Source organism: Cupressus sempervirens, chromosome 9 (assembly GCF_028749045.1).
Source record: "Cupressus sempervirens isolate cs-2001-9-10 chromosome 9, ASM2874904v1, whole genome shotgun sequence".
Taxonomy (NCBI): domain Eukaryota; kingdom Viridiplantae; phylum Streptophyta; class Pinopsida; order Cupressales; family Cupressaceae; genus Cupressus; species Cupressus sempervirens.
Genome location: NC_143126.1, coordinates 90,672,800 through 90,696,606, shown reverse-complemented (window position 1 = coordinate 90,696,606; position 23,807 = coordinate 90,672,800). Strand labels below are relative to the sequence as shown.

The 23,807-nt window shown below is 32.1% G+C and overlaps 1 protein-coding gene across 1 annotated transcript; it reads left to right on the top strand.

Moving 5' to 3' along the window:
* Positions 1 to 12,054: 12,054 nt before the first annotated feature.
* On the top strand, positions 12,055 to 16,075 carry LOC149537769 (uncharacterized). The gene is made up of 3 exons (XM_089799160.1): positions 12,055 to 12,725; positions 14,963 to 15,130; positions 15,792 to 16,075. Exons 1-3 carry the CDS (start codon positions 12,462 to 12,464, stop codon positions 15,846 to 15,848), a joined length of 489 nt encoding a protein of 162 aa, XP_089655286.1. The 5' UTR covers positions 12,055 to 12,461; the 3' UTR covers positions 15,849 to 16,075.
* Positions 16,076 to 23,807: the final 7,732 nt, after the last annotated feature.

The window sequence follows — 23,807 nt, the reverse complement described above, 5'->3', positions numbered from 1 at the left end:
TATTATGTTGGTTCAAGAAACTAAGATGAAGAAAGAGATTTTGGGGAAAATCATATTCAGTAATACCATGAGTGGGGAAGCCTCAGATTTAGAGGGTGTGTCTAGAGGCTTGTTAACCTTGTACAAGATCAAGCAGTTTAAACTCAGTACTATTTATAATGATGGCAATATCCTTTTCTGTAGGGTGTTTCACATATATTCCAATGAAAGTTCATTTTTTTTTAATGTTTATGGTCCCAACAATAAGAGAGAGAGGAAGAATTACTGGTCTAAAGTTGGAGAGCTAGTATAGACTAGTAACTTAAAGAAAGGTATTATCATGGGGGACTTTAATACTCCATTAGTGGATGAAGAGAAGTTGGGTCGACTGGCCCCTAATTGGGAAAGTAAACAGGATCTCTCTAGTTCTATAAATAGTTTGACTTTTTTGGATCTAGATCTTTCGGGAGGATCTTTTACTTGGTCAAATAAAATAATAGGCCAGGAATGTATTCAGGTGAGATTGGATAGAGCTTTAATCTCCCCTAACTGGTTAGAATCCTTCTCTTGTAAGTTATCTCTACTCCCTAGAGTTGGCTCTAACTAGTCACCTATTTCCCTATTGGTTGCTCCTATTGAACCAAGAAGGAACTTTCCTTTAAGGTTTGAAAAGATGTGAACTTCTCACCCTAACTTATTAGACAAAGTGAAATTCTGGTGGGGGGTAGATGTGGAAGGTACTGCTATGTTTAGAGTTGCTATAAAGCTGAGTAATGTGAAGAGAACGATAAAAGTATGGAATAAAACCAAATTTGATCACATTTTTCACAAGAAGGAGGATCTTTTTGTTAAACTTTCCTCTATTCAAGATAATATTTAGCAGATTTAAATAGGGAGGCTGAGCTATCTATATTATCTAATTTGCATAATATCATTAGTAAGGAAGAGAAATTCTGGAGGAAAAGATCAAGAATTAATTGGCTAATTGAAGGGGATCAGAATACAAAGTTTTTCCACTTATCCACTCTCAAACGTAGAGAAAATAACAGAATTTTAGGGATTAAGAAAGGGCATGAATTGCTAACTCAAGAGAAAGATATCTCTAATGAGATAGTTTCCTTTTTCTCCTCTCTTTTGTCTTGGGATCCCTTGTTATCTAAGATGAATCAGAATAATATTGTGTCTTGTATTCCTCAGATTATCTAACCCCATCACAAAAAAATGCTTCAGGCTATCCCCAATGCTTAGGAAGTTAGGGAGGCTCTATTCTCTTTGCCTACTGATAAATCTCTAGGCCTAGATGGGTTTCCTACCTTATTTTTTCAATTTTATTGGCAGGTGCTTATGGATGATGTGGTGAAGGTTGTTTAGAAATTCTTTGGAGCCAAGAGTATTCTGAAGGAGATAAATTCCACTTTTTTGGTCCTCATTCCTAAAACTCCTAGGGCTGATTCTTTGGATAAATTTAGACCTATCAGTCTATGCAATTCCTTTTACAAGATTATTTCAAAGGTGCTTACTTCTAGGATGTTGAAAATTCTTCCTTTGATTATTTCGCAGTAACATACTGGATTTGTTCCTAGTAGATAGATATTGGACTCGATCATGATGGTGCATAAAGTAATACATTCAATGAAAGTTGGTAAAAGAGATGGTATGCTACTAAAATTGGATCTCTCAAAAGCTCATGATCAGGTTGACTGGTCTTTTCTTGATTTGGTGCTCCAGGCTTTTGGTTTTGATCAGAAAGTTTGTAAGATTATTTTCCAGCTTGTTGCTACTTCTTCTCTTGCTATTTTGGCTAATGGTGCTCCTATAGATTTTTTTAAATCCTCGATAGGCCTTAGATAGGGAGATCCCCTCTTGCCAATTTTGGTCATTATTATGGCTGAATGTATTGGAAGGTTAATTGAGAAAAATAAGCAAAAAGGAAGGTTAAAAGGGTTAAAACCTTCCTCTAGATGTGCTCCCTTTTCCCATCAAAAATTTTTGGATGATACAATTATGGGAGGGGAGGCCTCTATTAAAGAGGCAAAAGTAATGAAAGAGATCCTTGATTTGTATACTAGAGGTTTAGGATAGCTTATTAACTAGGATAAGAGCTTGATCTTCTTTGTTAATACTCTTGAGGTTAGATAGAGAAAAATTGTGAGGATCCTTGGTTGTGGAGTGGGAAAGCTTCCTTCCACTTATCTTGGGCTCCCTTTGGGCACTAAGCCTCCTAACTCTTTTTGGAATGGGATCATTGATAGGTTTAGCAAAAAGCTAGTGGGATGGAAAGGATCTTTGCTTAGCCAAGCTCAAAAATGCCAACTGATTAAATCCACTCTTCAAAATTTGCCTATGTATTCTTTGAGTCTTTTTGGGATACTAGTTAAAATTGCTAAGAAAATGGAAAAAATTTAGAGGGACTTTTTATGGACTGGTCTTGAAGGGAGAAAAGGGTATCCTTTGGTGGCTTAGGATAATGTTTGTCTTCCTAAGTGTTATGGTGGCCTGGGTATTAGGAAATTAACCCATCTTAATAAAGCTCTCCTGGCAAAGAAGATCTAGCACATTTTTAATAGTACTGGAGAATGGAGAGATATCTTGATTAATAAATACATTAGAAGAACTTCTCTTTAGTTTGCTCTTAATAATGAGGATATTCTAAAGGGATCATTCATATGGAATGGTATTCAGAAGGCTAGGGATCTGGCTAAGGCCAAGGTTATCTAGAAATTGGGCAATGCGGAGGATATCCAATTTTGGTTTGATAACTAGCTAATCCAAGGTCCCCTTGTTAATAATCCTATTTTTGAAATTTGGGCAAATGTTTGTATAAGGCAATTTTGGTTAAAAGTTATTAATTATAGAATTGGTCAAGAATGGAGAGCTTTTTCTCTCATTTCTAAGGATCTTAAACCAATTATGACAATGTTAAATTCTATGGTTTTAAGCAATAGAAAAGGTGAGATAATTTGGGGGGATAATTCTAATGGTTGTTACTCTGTTGCTTCGAGCTATATGTCTCTTTGGAGTTTAAAGGAGAAACTCCCATGGGTGACCGCTTGGATACTTGGCCTTATTCCTAAGATCAATATATTTTATTGGTTGGCTCTTCAAAACAAAATTCTAACCCAAGATAACTTAATAAAAAGAGGCCATATTATGCCCAATAGATGTGTTTTGTGTAAAAGCCAGATGGAAATGGGTAATCACTTGTTCATCCACTATCCTTTTTTAAAGGAGGTTTGGGATTTCTTAACTAAGAACTTAGGGATTTGTTGGTGCATGCCAAAAAAATCTTCTAGATTTCTTTAGTTAGTGGAAAAGTTTGTTCAAATTTTCTATTTTGCAAGAATTCGGTACTTGAATTTTGCCTCATTTTTGCTAGGGAATATAGAAGAAAGGAACAATAGAATATTTAGAGAAAAAGAGGAACCTGCCTTTGTTCTTGGGGAAAATATTTATAGGAGGGTCAAGGAAAATTACCAAGTTAAGAAGGGGGGAGATATAGAGAATGGAGGTAAGAAGAAGGAGAAAGAAAAGGACAAGAGGACAAAAAGACAAGAAGTAAAATGGCTTCTTCCCCTATAGGGATGGCATAAAGAAAACTTTGATGGGGCTTCTAAAAGTAACCCTGGACCTTCGGGTTGTGGAGGAGTTATAAGGAATAAATTTGGAGAAGGTGTGGCGACCTTTTCTCTTCCTTTGGGAATCCAAACCAATCATTTTGTTGAAGCCAGTGTAGCTTGCCAATCTGTTAAGCTGGCTTTTGATATGGGTATAAGAAAACTTTGGTTAGAAGGGGACTCTAAAAATATCATAAATTGTATTAATCATATTTCTCAATCATCTTGGTCCATTGCTAACTTAGTTGAAGAGACCCATGGTATCCTTGATAAATTTGAAAGTGTCCATGTCACTCGTGTGTTTAGGGAAGCTAACCCCATGGTAGACTAGTTTACCAAAAAGGGTGTCAGGCCAAACAACACATGACATTTGAGAAGGAATATTCTAGTAGAAGCCAAGAGTCTCATCGAATTGGAAAAAATCCAGGGGAGTATGATGGAGATCTAATTGCTATTATGATTATTTATGGATATTGGGGAATGAGATTGAGTTATAAAGGCATTTATGTTAAACACAAGTAGCTGAGGCTATCTGTGTCATTTCAACATGTATTATGGGTCAAAATTTTATTTTTCTACTTTTTATGGGGTAATGTAAATCAAATTGGCACTTTTTAGAGGAATAGAAACTAGATTTTCCATAGGTCTAAGAAGATTCTACACAAAGTAGAGTTTATGAGAATCACTGGTTTTGAGAGTGAAGAGATGGTGGGTGAATGTATTAGGAAGAAGCCTATGGGGGATGTGGAAAAATGGAAAAATAGGGGTAAAGTTTGTGAAAAACTAGAAGGGAGGTATTGCAAAACTCCATGGTTTTGACCCAAATGTCACAAACAGCATGGTGAATTCATAGAAGGATGGGAAGGTGAGAGTGAATGGTGTTTCTTTTTAGGTCACAAAGGAAGTGGTGGCTACTATTTCTAAAATCTTGTTGGAGGGTTTCAAATTCTTTAGAGATAAGAAGCTATCGAAAAATGTGATGAAGGATATTGTGAAGAGCTCGGAGGAGAAGAACAACCTAGCAAAATGCGAGATGTAATATGAAATGGAGTCCATCAAGAAACTTTGGAGGTATGTCTTATGAGTTATTATTGAGTACATCACCCTAGATACTAGATTTGATCGAGTGATAACTTATCATTTTGTTCTTCTTAATCACTTCTGCCATGATATTAAAATTTCCTTTTTTGTACTATTTATTTACATCAATGAGTAAGGCTATTTCTAGTTTCAAGAAGAAAGCCTCAATGAATCTTGATTTGCATGAGGGATTATTACTATTAATTCATGAGTATTTCAAAGCTCAGACAATTAGCTAAAACCCTTTGCATGTTGTAGATGCTACTGAAGACACGGGTAGCTCTAGTTTTTCTTCTGATTCTGATGACATCTAGAGTATTAGCTCAAAGGGGAAGGAGAACACTTCCTTAGGTAAGAGAGGTAAAGGAAAGGATACAAAGTCACCTACCACCATAATCCCTCAAGGAAGAGTCCCAGAGGACATGGGCAAAAAAATTCAAGATAGGAGGATTATAATGAGGAAGGGGAGGACATGGTTTCTGATGAAGAGGGAAAGAAGGAAAAGGTTATCAAATCAGAAGATCTTGTAGGGAAGAAATGGAAGAGGGAAACATATATAGATGAAGAGAGGGTTTTGAGCTAGGGGTCAGATATTTCAACTATTCCACTTTCCCCTGTTCATCCCCAGTTTCAACCCTAGGAGTAGGAAAAAGAGGATATTGGGGGTGAGGGAGATGAAGTGGTCATGAAGGAAAGATGAAAAGCTTGGAAGAACTTCAAAGTTAGAACTGTGACTATGGGTATTGTAAGAGAGGTTATGAATCCCTAGATTCTGGTAGATAATCAGGACCAACCTAGGTTTGAAGACCTCATTGATCCTACAATTGTGGCAATAACTAATTATGCAAGGGAGATGGGTATGAATTTATTGAACAATGCTCATAACAACATGATTAATAACTTTAGATCAATCAAGTGGCTCTATCATGAGTTGGAGGAGTTCAGGGAGAAGATTGGACATATGGAGAGAAATAAGAAAGAGCTAGGTTAGGATTATCAGAAGGACTAGGAGGATAGATTCAGCTTAGCTGAGTGGAGAATTCAAAACCTAGAAAATGACAACCATAACTTGGAAAATCAAATGATTTCCATTCTCAACTCGATCAATGAAAAAATTTTGTCCCTAATTGGTGTGCTAAAAGCTAGACGTATGTTGGATGTGGATGATGACAAGGATAGAGGAAGAGCCAGAATTGATGAGGACATGGAAACTAATATAACTTTCATGAGTTTGGATTAGGATGCATAGAAGACCCATGAGTAGATGGCAGAGGAGACCCACAAAGCCTATTAAGCTGCTCAGACTATGTAGGAGCTTGAGAGGAAGACATAAGAGTAATTTTCTTCTTCTGTCTTTTGTTGATTGATGATTGCTATTTTTTGTTGGCTTTTTCTTGTTCTGGCTTTCTAACTAGATGTTCTACTGGTCTTTTCTTTGGCCTTTGTTTTTGGTTGGGCTTTTTTCTTATTATCAACCAAGAGGCCTATCTTTTTTGGCTAGGCTTTAATTGCTTATTATCAGCCATTGTTATGTAATTACTTTTGGGTTTCAGGTTCCCTGTAAAACCTGTTTATCTAATCAAAAACTATTTATTTTGAATTCCCTTTTAATTTTCATTAAATGCTTATATTTTTATTTTTAAACACTAAGACTTTTTCTTTATTTATACTTTTCCTTTAAATCACTATGTTTTATCATTTTTATTATTTTTTATTGTTTCCTTTTTATAGTATACTATTTTATCTCTATTACTAAATTATTTCCCTTCTTCCTGAGGTATTTTTTTTGTTGGATTTCTATCTATTTTCACCTTTTCAATATATTATTTTCTTGAACTTACTAATATATTTCTATGTGATCTTCTATTAAATCCCTTTAGAGAGTTGTTGTGTACATTATGTCAATCAATCATTTATCTTTCTTTTCAAGAAACTTATTTTACAATTTTATTTCATTGTTTTCCATTTACTAATACTTAATTATTAAATATAATACAAAACATCTTTAAAGCTTATAATATGAAGTTGGACTTATAGAACATACAAATGCTAAACTTAAGTTTTATATTATAAATTGGTTAAATCAAGATTTGTGCTTTGAAAAGTGTGGTGAGATTTAAGTTTGGATCATACTTAGTGTGTGGGCATAATCTAATTTTGATTAAATTATATAAATAAGTTGACCGTGATTGTAAATTGATTAAAAAGAAAATTGTGTGTTGAACCAAACAAACATCAATACCATATGGAGTCTTTTCCATTTCACGGGACTATATAACATTAGGTTTGGGTTCCTTGTTGAGGAAAAAATGCTTATAGTAGGTTAGAATAATTTGGCTAGGGCTATGTGGGCCACATGTCTTAAAATTCCATGCATGGATCCCATGCTTAAATGTACCATGAGAGGCATAAAAATGGAATCTAGAGCCTACCAATAGGATTGGTGGCATTATGGTCAATACACAATAGTGAAGATAGGACATTCTCTGTAATTTATTTTACATTTGTTGATATGACTGACTAGATAGCTAAATGAAATGCAAGACAAATGAGATTAAAGCTTGATCAAAAAGAGATTTTTGTTCATGATCTGATTGCAACATAGATTAGATTTTTACCTTTTAACAAAAGAAAAGTACTATGTTTACGGAAATATGTTTTCCTTGATTGAAAAAGTATCAAGTATCTATTGTGCATTGTATTTTTGAAGTGCAAAAAGGAGCAAAGTGTTGATTAAGTACATGTAAGTGATCCAAGAGGTTATTTGATGTGCAGTTCGTGATCTAGTTTCAAGATTAGAAGGAGAAAAAGTTTGGTTGATAGGATAGATCATTTGGATAGTGGGTTCATTGGTCTTAACCTTGAAGTTGTTTGGGCAGTGGGTCTAGTTGTCTTCCACAACTCCTAATTGGGTTTGAATCTCCTAACAGGGATTCAAAGTCTCCTAATAAAGACTCATATGTACTGAATGTTGTAATAGACTCCTAACAAGGTCCATCCTCTAACAAGGAATATTTATATTAGTATATGATTTTGTGGGTACCATCCCCATTGGGGTTTTCCCTCTGATCAAGGGTTTTCCTAGTTAACATATCTGGTGTATGAGTAAATTGCCATGGTTTATGTTTATGTTGATCACATGGTTAAAGTTTATTAAGGTTGATAAAAGAGAGAATAGTTGTATAACTAATTCACCCCCCTCTTGGTTATGTTAGTGGACTATATATTCTAGCAAGAACCCCCTCAACACCCAGGGGGAGAGAAATGAGGATTATGGTATAGAGAAAACAACCTTATCTTTTAGCTCCAAGGGCAGGAAAATGGTCTAGAGGAACTTTGAAACTCGAACTATGAAAATAGGCATCATGAGAGAAACTATCTAGCACAAGGTCTTAGAGGGAAATTATGGTATAATCCATTTGGAGGAACTTATGGATCCAATAATGGTGGCTCTTAGCGATAATGCCAGGGAGGTGGGGATGAATCTCCTCAACAATGCCCACAATAGCATGGTGGATAATTTCTGGTCAATCAAGTGGATTTTCCATGAAATGGAAGAAATAAAGAACAAGTTGTAGGGCTTCGAAAGGAAGGAAGGGGATGATGGGTCTGACAAAATTAACATTCTAGAAACACGGGTTACCAAGATGGATAAGAGGATGGATAGGATGGAGAGCTCTCTTCATAGCTCTACTAACCAAAGCCTCAATATTATCAAAGGCTTAAATGATAATATCAAACAAATGCAAGCTATGATGGATGTTCACATAGGTGGGAAAGATCACATAGATAATGAGGAAAATAGGGTTTCTAAAGAGGATGTCAACCCCCTAGCTAAGAGCCTGAGCAATAAAATGAGATCGAATAAGAGGAAGAGGGATAGGGATGGCACTCTAGATTACATTCAACTGATGGTTGAAGCAACATAGACAATGGAAAAGTTGGAGCTCAAGGCTACAGAGATGGTCAAAGATACAGTGCCCTAATTTGTTCTCCTGGATTTCCTATTTTTCCTCTGGTTTTTGATTTGTTGGACTTGCCTACTCCTTTATAGGTTGTTTTCTCTTAGGACTAGTTCTTGTGGCCTTCAATGGCCTATAGTTTTTTACTATTTTTTTATGCTATGGACTTTAATTTAGTTTTTTTTTTACTATGGGGTTTTAGGCACCCGTTAAAGCCTATTTTACTTAATAAAAAAAAAATGCACTTCTACTTAATAAACATATAGGTATGTCTTATGCATGATAGTATGGAATATATGAATAAGAAAACATGATAGCACATAGGTTTATGTTTCTTGAGATTAGTTTTTCGTACTATTTTCTAGTGTTTTATTCGATTAGCACTCAAGTTGGAATTTTAGCATGCCCTTTTTGTTATTCTACAAATTATCCAAGGTAGATTGTTTATCCTATGATGTAAACCTTCTTTTTGGTTTCATGAGACATGTTGTGTCCTTTCTTCTTTTAGTAGGGTAGAAACCCTAGATGAGTGGCTCACCATAGGTACTGGAGCTTGAAAGTGGCTACTAGGGATCTTATGCTTGGTGGTTAGAGCACTATGCAAGCTAAATCTAGTTGTGAGTTGGTTGGTAAGTGATAACATAATAATAAAATGAATTTGGGCTTTGGTTTGGGGTTTCACACTCTTAAAAAGATAATTGTGGAATTATTGTTGGGGTACTCAAGGAAGGAAAATCTTGCATAACTTATAGGTTGCTAACCTAGTGGTTGATCCTATCATTACTTGGACATGCCTATCCAAGTTGGAGTACTCTAAGAAAATACATTTTATATGGAAGGACAACCTTGAGCCCAAATGATTGATCCCAAGACCTTAGGAAGGTACAATGACACTCACCTAGATCTGGTTACAACCCTTCACTCTTACCTTTTCCATTTGTGGTCTTTTGCAATCTTTGGTTTTTCAACTTTACACCATTTTGTTGTCTTTCATTTTTACGGTTAATCCTTATTTTCAGCTTAGTACTTACTAGATCATGGTTTTGTCTCCTAGATTAGGGGGTTTTGTCTCCTAGCTTAGGGGATGGTTCCCTAGGGTCTACATGGTTAGGTGGAAAAACTTTGAGGCTTGTGTGTGGCTCACTATTGGAGTTCTTTTTATTAGAATGCTTATAAAGATGCTTACAATGATGTTGAAGATGTTCCAGATTATTTGTACTTGATGTATTTTGAAATGATGAAAAGTGTATATTCTAAAAGGGACTTGTTGATGTACTTTAAAAAACCAATGTTAAGGGTTAGGTATATAGGAAAGAAGGATATTTAATGAAAATTAATGGTTGTTAGCGCTCTCGCTTAGAAATTTATTAATGGTAGATATTATTGTTATTCTTGGAAAAAGTTTTAAAAAGTATTATGTATCAAATGTTTAATAAGGAATGTGTTCTACTTCTATATTATGATTCCTATTTTATAATAACTTCATATTTAAGCGAATGTAATTCTATTTGTGATTACCTTTTTGAAGTAGGGATTTCTAGCTAAGATGCTTTAAGGAAATGAATCCAATTTAATGGCTAGGGAACCTATTGGACATTGTATCTATTAAGAAAAATTATTATTGTCTTTCATTTACCAAACTTAGTAAATTTAGTCCTAGTTATGTAAGGTTCCTTGGCAGGGCATTGTAGCTATTAAATTTTTATTTGGTGTGATCGATACATTGGTTTGTATGACTTCACAGTTTGACAAATTTTGAGAAATCATAAGTTGTATCATTTCTTGATGATAGCTTATTAGGATTTGTAGATTAATGATTTATAATTCCATAGTTTATCATCCAATTTGACCTTAAATGCAAATTGAAGTGTTTAAATGGTTGGTATCCAAAGTATATATTTATATTTATTTGCTACATTTATAACCCTTGTCACTTTTTGCATTTTTTTTCAAATAGAAGGTGGCTTTAGCTTGTATTTCATTCATGATTTTATAGATCTATCTATGCAAAAATTCTACATCCAAAGTCTTTGAAAATTAGTTAAGATCGAGTAAGTGGAAACCCAAAATTCACCTTTTCCATCTATATGTTCTATCAAACTAACAAAGACCCACCTTATGACATCTCACTTCATAATGTTCCTTGATCTATATAATGTTGTTACAACCCAGTCATCTAGAATCTTGGGAGTGATTGATCTCACTTTTTCAATTGAGGGACTTCTATATATGTGTCCTTGTCATTGTATCATGCCAACTTTATACTCAATACATATAGTATTGACATGTAACTTTTCCTATATATATTTTCTCTTGAAATTCATTTGTGGAAGATATTTTATGCACACATACCTAACATGGTCTTTAAGTTAGAACCCATGTTTGTGTATTTGTATTTGTTATTTCTTCCTAACTTGTAATTAAGGGGGTTCTTGATTGAATGAGATATATTATGTAAATTTTTTTGTGAAAAAATTGTTTGTAAAAGAAGAAATAATTAATAAAATATGACATATCAAATCAATAGAAGCATATAAATGAAGAATACAATTATTCAACTTATTCAGTTATTTGATGGTAGATTAAATAATTTGAACCATGTTAGATTTTTCAGAGAATAGGAGATGGAATTGAAGTTTGGTTTTTAAAAATTGATCTTGTCCATTAAAAATAGCCTTGAGTTAGCTATATCTACTTTATTGTTGGATTTCTATCTCTTTTCACCTTTTCAATATATTATTTTCTTGAACTTACTAATTTATTTCTATGTGAACTTCTATTAAATCTCTTTAGAAAGCAGTTGTACATTATGCCAATCAATCATTTATCTTTCTTTTTAAGAAACTTATCTTACAATTTTATTTCATTGTTTTCCATTTACTAATACTTAATTATTAAATATAATATAAAACATTTTTAAAGCTTATACTTTGAAGTTGGACTTAGAGAACATATAAATGCTAAACTTAAGTTTTATATTATAAATTAGTTAAATCAAGATTTGTGCTTTGAAAAGTATGGTGAGATTTAAGTTTGGATCAGACTTAGTGTGTGGGCATAATCTAATTTTGATTTAATTATATAAATAAGTTGACCATGATTGTGAATTGATTAAAAAGAAAGCTGTTTGTCGAACCAAACAAACATCAATACCATATGAAGTCCTTTCCATTTCACAGGACTGTATAACGTTAGGTTTGGGTTCCTTGTCGAGGACAAAAATGCACACAGTAGGTTAGAATAATTTGGCTAGGGCTCTGTGGGCCACATGGCTTAAAATTCCATGCATGGCTCCCATGCTTAAATGTACCATGAGAGGCATGAAAAACGGAGTCTAGAGCCTACCAATAGGACTGGTGGCACAATGGTCAATACACAATAGTGAGTATAGGACATTCCCTGTATTTTATTTTACATTTGTTGATATGACTGACTGGATAGCTAAATGAAATGCAAGACAAATGAGAATCTGCCGACCGACTAATAAGATTAAAACTTGATCAAAAAGAGATTTCCGTTCATGATCTGATTGCAGCATAGATTAGATTTTTACCTTCTGACAAAGGAAAAGTACTACGTTCACCATTACATCAGCATTATCACATTACGATGGTCAGTAAACAATATTGCTGTTGGAAAATAATCAGATTAGGAATCATAAATCACAGGCATGGGATCTCTCTATTTGTAGCAGCACCAAGGATTTCTTCAATCATTTTTGGGTACATCTCCATTAATCACAAGGTTTAGCTGAGGTGGGTTTGTAAGAGTAGATCTAAGAAGGAGAGAAAGAGAGAGAGATCTTGTTGTTAGAGAAGCTTGGAAGATGTCTAAGGCCTTGGAGAAACTTCAGGAGCAGGTGGAAAAAGTGCAACTGTTGGGGTTAGAAAAGCCTGAGATGTTTGAAGCAGTGAGAAACCCTAGCCTTCTTAGGGATGCTTTTCAAAAAATTGATCAACATCACTTGGGAGATTGTAGTGACATGCGTCCAGTGGCTCAAGTCTCAAAACATGTACGAGACCTCTACAGCTTACTTGTTGCAGAGAGGGATGCTCTTCTCAATGAGGAATCCAATCAAGCAGAACCCAAGGCAAGAAATTTACATCAACACCAACTTTTTGTTTGTGATACATAGTTTGTTTAGACATAGGGAAGGTAAAGTAGGACATGTGCTTTTCTCTCATGTTTCCATTAGCTAAAACTGCTATGTTTTCTTTGTTTTGGAGTGCAAGTGTAATTTGAGTTAACAGATACTATGTTCAGCATATAAAAGAATAGTTTTATATGTCATTCTGGGGTAGGTTAGCTCTAGATCTACTAGTCCAAGTATAGAAGATTTCATTTGCAGCTCATATATGACCATCCATATTACTATTGCGAGCACCTTACTAAAATTATCTCTGCAAATTGAGTTAGTACAATAATACAATTCTGAATTCTGTTCCCTTTTCTTGTTCTCTTGAATCTGATAGATCAAAAGTCAGGAGATAAATAAGTTCATACATTTAGCACAATAATACAATTTTCTTTCTTTTCTTGTTCTCATCTTTGTAATAGACTAAACAATAAGTCAAAAGTCAGGAAATAAATAAGTTCATACAGCTAATATCAGACACTAAGTACAATAATAGCATTCAATGTGATTGATGTCAGCTATCAGTACTTGATTTTCTTGTAATGCAGATAAAGCTATGAGTTGTAGTCATTAGGTATACTATGTCAGTCATTTATATTTTAATCACCAATCTGATCATCCCATTGCCCTGATCATAGATTTTAAATCATGTTCTATAACTTTTGTATTCCATGTAAAATTCTCATGTCGATCATATAAAGCCTTCCTTGGACAGAGATTGCTTCTTCTACAATTATCAAGTTTAGTAGAGCTTGATGTTTCATATGATATTGCTAGAATATATAATTTTCCTACACATCCTGCTGTTTATAGCTATAATTCATGGTATCCATCAAGTTTGTACAAGATCACAGATTTGAGTTGACTGTGTGCAATTTTTAGTATGATATCTTGGATCAAATTTCATGAACTATCAGAATCAAACTTAAGTTTCCTTCTATTAAGTTGAGTAACAAAATTCATCTCCAAAATTTGAATCTATCTCTCACAGATCTTAAGCTTGTAACAATGGTTGTAAGTGTACTGAGTTGCAGTTATTGTTTGGCTTGATTACCTAATATTGTAGATCTGGTCAAATTGAACATATCCAGAAAAGTGGAACTTTTATCTATGAAATTGAGTTGTCTACAATCTACAACTATTATCACTACAGTTTCTGAGTGAGATTGTTTAAGAAGTTTTTGTATAGCAGAACCGCTCTGGAAGTTTTTCTTAAAAATATTCTTAATCCTTTCTAAAATATAACTTCTGATTTTTGAAAGTAGCCATGTGATGCCGCACTGGAAAAGATAATTCAGAAAGCTGCAGTGATTTGAATAGTTTACATTATTTGTCAGAGTTTGCATTCCAAACAGCTAGGGTTTTATAGTAAGGAGTTTTACAATACTTTTTAAAAGTATCCATAATTATATATGACTTTTAGTGAGAAGCCATGGCGATAACTTCTGCTGTTAAAGGTAGAATTTTTTTACAATGGATCTTCTTTTCTGTTTTTGTTCACTTGTCAAACTATTCGAATTCTTTTAAATTTAGGGTTTGTATGGCTTGTGGATTGTTCTCACTCATAGATTTATAGCATTTCGTCCATTAAACACAGAGTTGGAGAGCTGTCTTGGGTTCATAAACAAAAGTGTATGATGAAAGGATTGTCATGCTTCAAATGGTATTTGATTTTCTCTTTAAATATTAAATTGATGCTTTGGAATAATATCTTCTGATTCATTAGAATGAGGAAATAACATATCATTTCTTCTTTCTGATGATAAATTACTGGATGCATTTGGAATATTAATTAAAAATATTGAAATAACTTAATTTAAGAAAGTTTATTTCAAATTTAGTGAAAAACTAATTCCATTTATTATCTACATTTCTGATTACAGTCTAACTGAAAATCCATCTAAGCATATTGTACATCAATGATTTATTCTACTCTCTACTTATCTAGTGTGATCAAATTTAGGTTTTTAACAAAGTCATCTAATTTGTTATCGTTGTTAATTATGATATAGCTTTGGATTCCCTTTACAGCTTTCTTGTTTTGAGGTATAAGTTCGCAAAACTAGTTCATCCTAAATAGGGAAATGACATCATTATTTGTACTTAAAACTAGCTCATCCTGAATAGGGAAAGCCATCATTATTTCTAGAGGGGTGATAGGTGAATAAATATACATTGTATATATACTGCAGGTGGAGATGCAAGAAGATGGGAATGGATGGAGGTTGCATTTATCATCTCTAAAATGGGACGGAGCAATCACTTCCATATTGGAAACAATAGAATCAATGGGTTTGACACTGGTGCAGGCCAATATTTCTTGCGATAAGATGTTTGTTCTTGATGCTTTTCTTCAAGAGGTAACATCATTATTCAGCGTCCCATAAGTAGAACAAAATAAAGCTCAACAATTTTCATATTGTTTAGAATTTTTGTAAATTTGAGATGGTCATTTATTGTTTTTAAATTCTAATTGAGTGTCATATTTTTTAATTTGTTGAGTTCTTTCACACTTTGATGGTAAATCAGGGAATAGGATCCCAAAACAAAGTTAAAAACATCATATACTGTAAAATCCCATAAGAATAACTGATTTCTCCATCTTTTTTCTCCGAATTATATATGTTTTCATTGAAGTTGTTTAAACAATGTAGTGCACATTTACAACTCAATTCCATGCATAGCAAACTATCACTATCCATACATTTTTCATTTACATTGTTCCAAGATATAGAATAATAATTAAGAGAAAATAGATTTCAAGTTACCAAATAGTCATTCGTTGTTTTGGATTTTATTGTGGTATAATATGTTTTATCTCTTGAATTCTCTAACACTCACATTATAGACCATAAAATGTGATATCAAATGTTACTATTAAAAATATGATACAATTGAATCTACAAACTTCTTCTTATTTTTATTTAGATAAAGGAGTACCCATTTGCGATAAATCTGTATGCTGATTATCACTATCCATACATTTTTTTTCTCTTATCCTGGCTTTTCTTGTTTGTTCAGGAAGCTGAAGAGGTGGAAGTAGATGCGACCGAGCTAAATGAGGAAAATCAACCATGATCATCATCATAATTAATCCCCGCCAAGTAATGCAGGCAATAATGTTTCTATATGCATCTAGTTTGTTTGAAAATTCAATATGATATTGTTGCTGTTTAATGTTGTTATAGTGTTAGAACATTAAGCTGATATTGCTGATTGCTATGTTTTAACTGATAACTTATGGTCGAGGGTATCCTTGAATCGTACTTGAATATTCTGAATATAATAAGTTTATTGGTTTGTCACTTGTTGATACGGAATCTTGAGATTGTTTTTAAATTCTACATCTTTTGATTCTCTTCTGTGATTTAAGTACCATCCAGCCAATACTATCGTACTTTGTTACGTTCATTTCAGTCTCCTTAGAAATCCACTGGACAATACTCTTTACGATACCTAAAAGAACTGATCTATAATAGAATTTTATTAGTTTTTCAATTTTAGAGACTAAAATCTCTGCAGATTTCAAAATCTATGAATTACATTATATAAATGTTATCATTATCAATTTTTTAATTTTTTAGATCACAGTTCATGAGTTAAATGTTTTAGTCATATCTGAACCGACAAAATATTTCTCACACACATAATATTTCCATTAATTCAAATGTATCTTTAGAAGGTGCACTATAAGGTGGATAGTGCATGTAATTTAATGAGCATTCCTTTCATTCTGATGCTAGATCACTGAATGTGATTCTACATCCACTGAATGTGATTCTAGATATTGATGCAAAAATATGACACACAATCAAATCCACAGTATTCATCTCTCTACTATACACTTTAAACAAAATTATTTAGATTTATACTATAGAAGCAACGAAATAGTATGCTATATCTCAATCTTACTCATCATAATACTGATGTTTAAGCCCGGCCTATTTTCGCATCCCTCGTTTTCTTATGATTTAAATAAGAATAGACTTACGGTAGTCACTCTGATTTATAAAATTCCTTGTCCTGATTTGTGTTATGTGCTGCGACACTTTCATAGTTTTCAGGGCTTCAATCAACTTTGTAAAGAGTTCAGGATGCAGGTTGCCATGGTACTAGATTTCTGAGACCAAGTTAATGCCTTCCCAGGTTCTTTTATGAAGCTATTTAATATTTAACAAAAATTTCATGCAAATAATTTATCTTAGTAATTCACGTATGGAGAAAAATTGAACTTGTCTTTTTACTTTTACATCTTTTGTTTATTTATTTTAATAATATTTAATTATGTACGTTTTGAGCCAGAGTTATTGAACTATATTTTATCAGTGTTTAAAGTTGTTTTTGAAATAAGGGTTGATGAGTTTGACTTAAAAAGTATATAATTTCAATTATATATTAAATATGGGTCAATGAATTTGACTCTTAAACTATACAAATATGGTTCAATAAATTCAGCTAAAAAAATATGTACTTTCAGCCATTCTTAGAACATAGATCAATTAACTTGAATGAAATATATGCCTAATTTCAACTACTAAAAAATATATCAATGAATTATACTCAGCCATCAACCCTTAAACAAAATAGAACACTCCAAAATATATAAAGAAAACAATCTTATTTCAATTTCTTAGCACAAATTTAAGTTCAACCTCTCCAATTTGTTGGTTTAGTTTTACATCTTATATGCAGAAAGTTTATTTCTCCATTACTTATAATTACTCATATGGTGGTTATAGATTAAGATTCAATAAAGATTGGAAATCTAGACTCCTAAAACATATATAATGTTCGACCTATTGAAAAATGATACACACACATTTTAAGTTCCATCTATACATTTGTCTATTTAGTTTTCTATTTTATTTTTAAAAAAAATATTTTCTTATTATTTCTAATTATTCATATGATGTTTATGATTTATATGTCAATTATAAGTGGAACAAAAACTTATAATTACATATGTACCTCTTGAAAAATGCCACCACTACCCCACCCACAATCCAAATTATGGTATGTACAATTAAAATATGAGAAAATATAAACTTCATTCTAAAGTATTGCACTAGTATTCTCCTCTCCATATAATTGAGACTTCCATATTATCATTCCATATAATTGAAAGTTTTGTATGATCATTTTAATTTTAAAATGAATAATACAAAAAATATACTTCACCATTAAATATACAAATAACTAAATATTAATTTAGAAGTTTAAAAGTATGTTAGTGGCATCTAACTATATTGTCAAATTTTCTACTTTTACATCCCCTTAGCTATCTATATCAATTATGTTTACAATAGAGGAATGCATTTAATTTATAATCAACTATGCATTATCAAGTAATGGATCACGTTGTCAATAGGTGGAATGAATTAAAATTTATTATTTTAATTTAAAATATATTTATCTATGCATATTGAGTTTCCTAAACTCCTGAATGACCTTTACAAAGTAGAGGAATAAATTTTTAAAAATAGACTCTTTTCCAAGACCAAGGACTTGTTATTTATCACTATTATTGAATCAATATCATGAAAATATTTCATTGAGTACTTAGGCTCCTCCATTATAATTAGAATGAGTAACTTTCCAAATGTATTTCGATAAGATATCTTGATAGAGAAGATATTTTTTCTTAACTAGGATATCTAGTGTCCATATGAAGTGATCTTTCTTAATGATTTTAGTAGCCAAATTAATAATGAAAGCATGTATTCTATAAGTTTATTTATTTATTTCTCTACCCTTCACTTTTATATTTGTAAGGGTCCATTAAAAGGGGCATCCTTAATTCAATTATAATATGCACCACCTACCATATCTTTTGCACCTAGAGAATTTCATTATGATTTTTTAGTGAAATTAGCATTGAAGTTATTTTTTATATGATTTTGTTCAATCATTTTCTTGACTCTTCAATTGAATTATTATAAGAAAAATTTTGATTAAAGGAAATATCATTTTTCCAATTTTACTATATATCTACATAGTATCTTCAAAATATAGATAGTGTAGATTTTTATAAACCACGCTTAACTAAAATCTAACTATTTGAAAAAAAACTAAAAAGTACAGGAGAACCTAGATCTTATTTTGGAGTAGACAAAATGGTAAAACAAAATGTAAATCTATAGAATTTTTATGGGAATTGATAAATATGATTTGAAACCTAAATTAAGTTAAGTTTATTTTCTCTCTATAAAGCTTCAAATCTTCCCCAATCATATATATTAACATTTTTAATTAAAAAGAAGAATCGTGAGTTTTCCATACATATAAAAAAGGTTTGCAAGGCAAAAAAATTCATAAGAGAACAAAATATAATCAAAATGCATAGCTAATATCTTTTCATTCCCTGGGAGGTTATCTAATTTCTTCCTTAGGAGGTAATCTAATTTCTAGCTTTAGGAGTTGAAACTTTCTTCATAGAGCTCATAATGATATATGAACTAACTTAGAGAATTGACGATACTAAGGAAATTATATTATTATAATGATTTAGAATAAATGAGAGGGGGGTGTGAATCAGTTATCCTCAGGTCTAGATGTACCAATTCAACTTTTAAACACTTCAAACAACTTAATCAAACTCAGATACCCACTTGGTTTGTATAGCACATTATTAACAATTCAACATTTCAAGTAATATCTTAACTATTTGTTGTTTGTTAGTAAATAAACTACTATAAAATTTAATATGCAAAACAACAACATCAACACATGAAAATAACACATTTGACATTGGGATTTAATGTGGAAACCCAATTTGGGAAAAACCATTAAGAAATATGCTACCAATTTTTCACTCTTTTGAAGTGAGTTAGGTTAAGAGCCAACCATGTTTACAACACACTATGATTAAATGTGACCTTGTTAAATGATTTAATCACCTTGTTAGGAGCTGTCTGGTTAAAGAACTTTAGAAAATTCTATTAGAATGTCATCTTGATTAAAGGATTTTGGACTAATACAATGGTTAGAATGTAAAAATAGGTTTTCTTTGTAAAATAAAAGTCACTTTTAAAATTTAGATCTCCATTTTCTCATTTGCTAATTTATTAATTGGCCTTCATTGACACCTCCATCACTAATCTTCTTGGCACCTCCTCAAGTATTCACACTTCACCTCTGTTGTTCTGATCTTCATAGCTTCTCCTTAATATTGCCAATTAACCTCACAACTCATTCCTTATACCTCCTTCAATAGGTAGTTTCAATCTTTTATCGCTTAAATATCATTGTTGATCTTAGGGTTAGATCATATTCATTGAATCCTTCCATCTTTTTGTTCTCCTTCTTCTTCTAGAAACTTTAGATCAAATCCTTGTCTTTAATCATGTAACTAACTCTCCTCATGTATTAAATATGCCAACTCATCAATCCTTATCTTTGATGCACATTGACTAATTCAAAATTCCAACTGTGTTGGCCTCAAAATTAGATCTTTCTCAAACTTTAACTTTTTTTGTCACTCAAGAATCATTGTTTTCTTCATCTTGGTCATCACTATGTAGCTCAGAAATAACTATACTATCTCACTTAGCATCAACATGCTCCCTCAACCAATACTATGCTTAGTCACAACTACACTTGCTAGATAATAACTAACACTCTGCTTGAACTATTTGACTCGACTTCTACTTAAGTTTCTTAATCTTCTTCTTCAGCTCCTTCATTGACCATGCAACATTGATACTCAGTCAAGTTTATCCTTTTGAGTTGTTTCAACTCTTAACTTCATCCAACTATTGGATACACTTCATATATTGATTTCAACAACACATTATCTTATCAAGGACTAACTTATCAAGTGCCCATTGTATTTCCATGATACTTAACACGTATCAACTCAACCTTTCACTAGGTCATCTCAGGATCTCTTCTTTTCAAATCATCTTCATCAATCAAATGATATGGAACTCTACACTATTAGTAAATGTCTCTCTTGTAGATTTGACACCATGTCTTAGCAATAGGTTTGACATTAATGAAAATATAATAGTTGCTCCAATTGTAGTTTCCAACATAGGTGACATATTTATTTTCAAGAGGTTGTACTCTTATTTATTATTAGAGGAGAAATTCCTACTTTCAACGCAAACTCAAATCTATAGTGAAGGGTACATCATTTTCTAGTTAAGGAAAGCTTTTTTTCCTATAGAAAACATCTAAATTTTGTTTGGAAAATACTCTTGCATGGAGGAGATAATATAACAAGAGTCATATCCAAGGAACCACAAATCTCATCAATGGGAATAGCAATGGTTCATTTTTATTTTTATTATTATATAATTGCATAGATTTTTTCAGCAAATGTATTGTAAATATCTTTGATTTGGATACTATCATTATTTGACATATTAGAAGCTTCTAGCAACTAGAAATTTTGAAAATATAATTTTTTATTTTCTACCTTCAATGATGTTATTATTTATTATTATAATTTATTTTAGTTTTATAAAAATAGATTTAGAGATAATCACTTGCATATATTTATACATTTTTAGTGCAAAAAAATAGGAAAAGTATGTTAAAAAATAGGTCATTTAAAAAGATATAGATGTAATATGTTATATTTATTATTATATAGGAAAATTAAATAATACTAAATGAATAGCTTGTATAAATAGATAAATAGATAATAAAAGATAAAATGACATAGTTGAATTTTGAGACAGAAATATCTAAAAATATAGATTTTACATTCTTAAAATAACAAAAAAATTAATGTGTGCCTCAATTTAGAGATGAAAAACCACAATGACAAATGATTGATACCTAACCCCCAAATTAAAAAAATCAAAATAGTATCTCTAAACTCTTAAAATTTGTGAACACTTTGGGTAGATGTTATGCCCCTAGAAACAATTCTAACATACAAATTGGACCCTTTAATATGGTCTTAGTATTCTACAAACATTTTATATTGATATGCAGATATTTGAATAATCTTGAATCTATAATAATTAATAAAAAAATCTTTAGTAGCTCTATCAATGGGTATAATTTCTCCTTATCAAAAATACTTAGATTCAATTTATTAATTTTTGATAAATTTAAAATTTAAATTATACCTAAATGATGAGGATGTTCTAATTATATAAAGTGGGTAAGGGCATGATCCCATTAACAAAAAATAACACCAAGTCTAGCAGATAAAATGTTAAGGATTCACAAGAAGTGAGACCCTAAAAAGACTAGCACTAGAACCAAAATAAAAACTAAACAAAGACCAACACCAAACATAACAAAAAAATAAAAAATTGCTAAACTAACATGTATAGATGAACCAATTGAACCACCAACACCCAACATGAACTAACCCATAGACAAATACCAACACCAAGCTTTGGCATTACAATCAAACTTGAATATAGGATTGCTACTCAGTCAGCTTATTGAGCTTCTCCAAGAAGGAAGGCTTCTCAAAAAGATGCGAGGAATCCACATCCCTTAGGCCATCATACTTAGGAACAATCTAAAGGCCCTCCTCTTTAACATGGATTTCAGATCCCTCTTTTATCTTCCTTTCTTTGAGCTCTTCTTGAATCCAACCAATGGTCTTATCCACTCTATCTTGAATATCTCTCTATTGGGTACATAACTCCCTAATTTGATCCCCTAACCGAACCTAGGATTCCTTCATAGATGTCAAGGAAAAGAGGATTTCATTCTTCTCTTTTACAAAAGGTGCTAGGACACAAATTTTTGAAATATGATCTTCCAACAATTCCTAATTTTGAAGTTTCTCCCTAAAATATCTACCAAATTCCCACAATTATTCATCCCTCTTTCCTTTATTCTAGTTCTCTTCCTTACGTTCAAATTCAACAAGAAAATCTAATTTTTTTAAGTACTTTTTCACATAAATTGTAGCCTAAAGAATAATCACATGGTAACATCTTTGAGTCTGTTACATGGTAAATGCATAGGTCATCTAACTTTAGGGTCAGGGATTCAAGATCAATACCTTCCTTCAACTTTAGGAAGTAGGGTAGGGGAATTAGGTTGAGGGATATGGGGATCCCTGAGATAACTAGGGTGAATTTTTGGGGAGGAGAAAAAATGGAGGTGGAAGGCATGCTGAGCATAGAATAAGAGGTGAAGTTATCCAACATCCAAGTTGATTCCTTAGAGCAAGGAGAGTCAAAGTATGAATCATCTAAAATTTCCAATGTCCTCTTGCTACTCCTACTAAGTGTCAATCCTATTATTATCTTTATGATTCAACTTAACCAGGTAGTACCCAAAATAGAAGGCACATTTTGGAGGGCTTTCCCCTATCCTATAACTAATTGGATAAGGAGAAATAGGGCTAATGACCAACCTATTGAGATCAATAGATGGAGTAGTGGTAGGACCATTTTGAGAGGGTCAAAACATGGTGAAACTCATAAATCCTAAAAAACAAACCTTGGTGAAAAGGGGTTGAACCCTTAACATTAGCATTATAAATAGAAAGTGTTAGAGATGATAAAATCCAATAAGGTAAACAAACATTCAAATTCCTTCTAAATTTATTGAGTATAGAGAAAATATTGTAATGGAAGTTCATGTGCATACCTTCCAAAGTGACGAATCTGATGAGAATTTGAGCCACCTCTTTCCACTCACTTAACAACTATTCATAGTTGAAATCACTATGCAATTTTGGAATTCTCTCCCAAGGGTCCAAGAAAAACTACAAATATTCTTTGAAAAAATAATGAGTATGTTATGGAATGTATGTAAAAAATATTTTTTTAAAGTAATCTAATTTCATTATCTAAAACTAAGGTTTCAAGAACTAGTGATGAAGAGGTGATGCAATCAAAATATTTTGGATTATATTGATTCTATAATAGCTTTAGCAAAAGTCATTTTCATAGGTGGTGTATTAATATTATTTTGTGATTTCAAGGAATTTGATTAGTTTATAGTCCTAGCTAATTGATTTTAGACAAGACATGATGAGTTGAGGTTGATTTCCTTGTATACATGACCAAGTCATGTAATTTGAAAGTTTTGGCACTTACATTAGAGCATAATGTT